This window comes from Theobroma cacao, chromosome 4 (assembly GCF_000208745.1).
Source record: "Theobroma cacao cultivar B97-61/B2 chromosome 4, Criollo_cocoa_genome_V2, whole genome shotgun sequence".
Classification (NCBI taxonomy): Eukaryota; Viridiplantae; Streptophyta; class Magnoliopsida; order Malvales; family Malvaceae; genus Theobroma; species Theobroma cacao.
In genome coordinates this window covers 25,514,232-25,517,346 of record NC_030853.1, presented here as the reverse complement: position 1 = coordinate 25,517,346, position 3,115 = coordinate 25,514,232, and the positions used below count along the sequence as shown (strand labels likewise).

Genomic DNA, 3,115 nt, shown 5'->3' with positions numbered 1-3,115 from the left:
TATATCCAAAAGTTTCTCAATGAATTGATAGATCAATTTCTTTTCTTAGTTTGTAAGGCCAATACACACACGGTTGAAACAGAAGTTTACATAAAAATTCCTCTCTTCTTTCAACCCCATCAAGACTCCTCTCACCAAAGCTAAATCTTAAATGTGGATTATGCACCACTTGATTCCAATTAGTTCTAACATATTACAATCAGGAATTCCTGTGAGAATTCTCTAAAGAATGAGTTGCGGAAACAATTTGGGAAACGAGATTATAAATTTTCTCTTTTTTCTTTTCCAGGCTAACGATTTCACTCCAACCGTAATTGCTTTCTATGTACAAAGGCCTCTCTTTGCTCCCCTGGAAGGCCTGAAGCGGAATCAGCAAGTGTTGTCTATGGTAATTACAGCTCAATTTTCACCTGCCCTGCAGCAGCCATTGAGCCTGCACCAGACAAAAAGTGGATCAAACATTTGATTATAGAATGTATCAATTCTACACGTAGTGCCTGAGTTTTGATGAATTATGCTTACCTTGATAGCTTTGTGCCTGATTCTGGCCGAATCCCATTTGAACAATGCTCTGGAGATCATCCTCCCAAAATGATGCAACCTGAAGACAAAAGTTTTCAGCTTCCAATTGAGATTCTGAACAATATTAAATAGAATATACTACTAACTAGACAAGTTATTTTATAGATTACCTGAGGATTAGCATCAGTAAAACCATCAATAGGAGGCAGCTGCACGCCTTGGGTTTTACGCAACACAGCATTTAGTGGATTCATTGAGAATTGAGTCTCTACATTATTGGATATACCACTGTGCAGAGGTAGCGCTTGCTGCTGCAGCTGATATCCAAAAGGGAATGCTGGTGCTGAAGAATCCATTGAATAAAGGGCATGTGGCAAAGATCCACGAGATCGAAACATCTGCAGCACGCAATTGATGCAAGATTGTCACTTGAAAATTCAGATGACTCACAACCCATAAATAGAGAACAATATCATGGACAGCAACTTACATCCTTTGACAGAAGGGCTTCCATGTTAATATCCATCCTCGGATTCACGGTAGCCAACTTCATAGATAGGAACTGCAGAAAATATCAGTCAGCACAAAATAACGTTCTGCGCTTAAATTTCAAATCAACATTTCAATTTAATAATAGAGACATTGGCCAATTTCAGTTTACCTCCACTTGACGCTGCAAGGACTGCACATAATTAATAATTTCATCGAGCATAACAGCTTTACCAGTCACCTGCAACAAATTTCATTGTAATTGGTATTGTTTCAGTTCTCACAACTGCCTCAATCGTGCAAAGTGCAAAGTTTATAGTGTTTTGCTCACCTTATTGCAACCTGGAACAAGATCCTGAAGGAACTTCATCCTTTCACTTATTTTCTCTCTTCGGACCTGGACCGATACAAGATGACAAAAGATATCCAGATCAATACAAATCTTAATTACCGTTCAATGTAATAACTACAGATCATTGCTTTAAGTTTCCTACTCTTTCAGCGAGACTATGACTATCAGTTGCTTGACCCCTTCTGGCCCTGACATGGATGTAGTCCTTTGGTGGCTCTGGTGGCTTGGAATTCTCCTTACCTTGCTTCTGATTCCCATCATTTGCTGCTTTACCATTGCCATTCTGTTCTGTCTTCTCCTTTGCATTCCCAGCGGCTTCTTCTTGCTTGCTTCTCTTCGCGGTGGATTCACCATTCTCTGGTGCAACCTGAAATGGCAATCCAAGGTTAGTTTCCAATAGAATTCTCGAAAGGAATTTGATAATTCAGATAAATCCTAATAATTTGCAAAACCGAATTACATTACCTTGGCATCAGCAGCCACTGGAGATGGGGTTTCTTTAGCTTTCCCCCGCGGAATTGATTTCCTTTTCCTGGCATTAGCATCATTTTGGACTTTTATGCTTGAATCACCACCTGGGATCTGTTCAGAAACCGAAGATTCCTCCTTGGAATCACCGAATTCCGCATTCTCCGGCGAGGAAGACCTTGACAGCCTACTGTTTTTCTTGTCAGAACCTGAACTCCCTTCCTGCGGTGAGTTTTTGTTGCTTTCCGGAACATTTACTTGAGATCCAGTAACCTTAATGGATTGGTTACTGGAAACTCTTGAAAGTTTAACAGAATCCATTCTAGGACGTAATCTTTGAGGCAATTCAGTCTCAGTCAATCCAAGTTGACCGTTTAGGCCACCGAAATTCCTGCTAGTGGTACTAAAACAGGAAAATCTAGCAGCCCTCTCAGCGAACCCAGGGTCAGCAGAAAATGGTGCCAAGCTTGGATGATTCGGTAACTGGTTTCCAAGACCTGGCAAATTCAAATTCCCTCTGATCTGTGACTCTACCATTGAAAGATTGAGCTTTGGTGGTGAATTCAATGGAGTACTATAACAAGAAGTGTTACCACTGTTCGTGTTGTTATTTGGTTTGACGAAAGACTGAGGTGAAATATCACCAGAATTACATATGTTTCCTAATCTTCCAATCAATTCTCTGATCATTACATTTTCTCCAAAACCAGGGAGAGTACTTCCAGCATTGGATGCTGCTGGAGAAGACACCATGGAACTCAATGCTGACTCAAAGGGATCGCTCTGATCCATTGAATTATCCCAATTGGGATTGAAAAAACAACTTCCCACTTGTTCTGTCGCACAATTCAGCTCATTCGTTTGCATGTCCATCCCAAAACTGCAAGAATTCCAAGTCGGGGGTGCAGCCGTTCTGTTTAGTCCCTCAGCCATCAAAACCTTGTCTTTTTCCATGAGAAACTTCCAGGAAAAAGTTGAAGAACCAGATCAACAAGAATAGTGAAAGCCAAAAACCAGGAATCAAGAAACAAAACCCAGAAAATATTTCAAGTGAAACCACAAAAAAAGAAGATGTTTCCTTTTAAGTGGGATGTGTTGGCTTGGGATACAGAAAGAAGCAAAGGTTTTCAGTAGAATTGAGATAAAAGGAACTTGTTCTTATACAGTGATGACGCGATGTCACTCAATTATGGAATATGAAAGCAAAGAGAAGAGTGTGCAGGAGTTTAGAAAAGCAAAGCCAAAAAGAAGTGTGAGAAGAAATGAGGGAAAGTAAGGAGCAAG

General features: G+C 40.3%; 1 protein-coding gene across 1 annotated transcript; it reads right to left on the bottom strand.

The window, feature by feature from the left end:
- LOC18602600 (transcription factor bHLH62) lies at positions 1 to 3,115 on the bottom strand. Its single transcript, XM_007034091.2, has 8 exons — positions 1,829 to 3,115; positions 1,506 to 1,730; positions 1,343 to 1,408; positions 1,184 to 1,252; positions 1,013 to 1,084; positions 693 to 920; positions 523 to 601; positions 1 to 433 (listed from the first exon to the last, which is right to left on the bottom strand). The coding sequence occupies exons 1-8, from the start codon at positions 2,783 to 2,785 to the stop codon at positions 393 to 395; spliced, it is 1,737 nt and encodes a 578-aa protein (XP_007034153.2). The 5' UTR covers positions 2,786 to 3,115; the 3' UTR covers positions 1 to 392.

Coding starts and splice junctions, on each gene's coding strand:
- LOC18602600 (XM_007034091.2), bottom strand. CDS start 2,785: ATGGAAAAAGACAAGGTTTTGATGGCTGAGGGACTAAACAGAACGGCT. Junction 1,731..1,828: donor CAGTGGCTGCTGATGCCAAG/GTAATGTAATTC, acceptor TTGCCATTTCAG/GTTGCACCAGAGAATGGTGA. Junction 602..692: donor TTACTGATGCTAATCCTCAG/GTAATCTATAAA, acceptor TTTTGTCTTCAG/GTTGCATCATTTTGGGAGGA.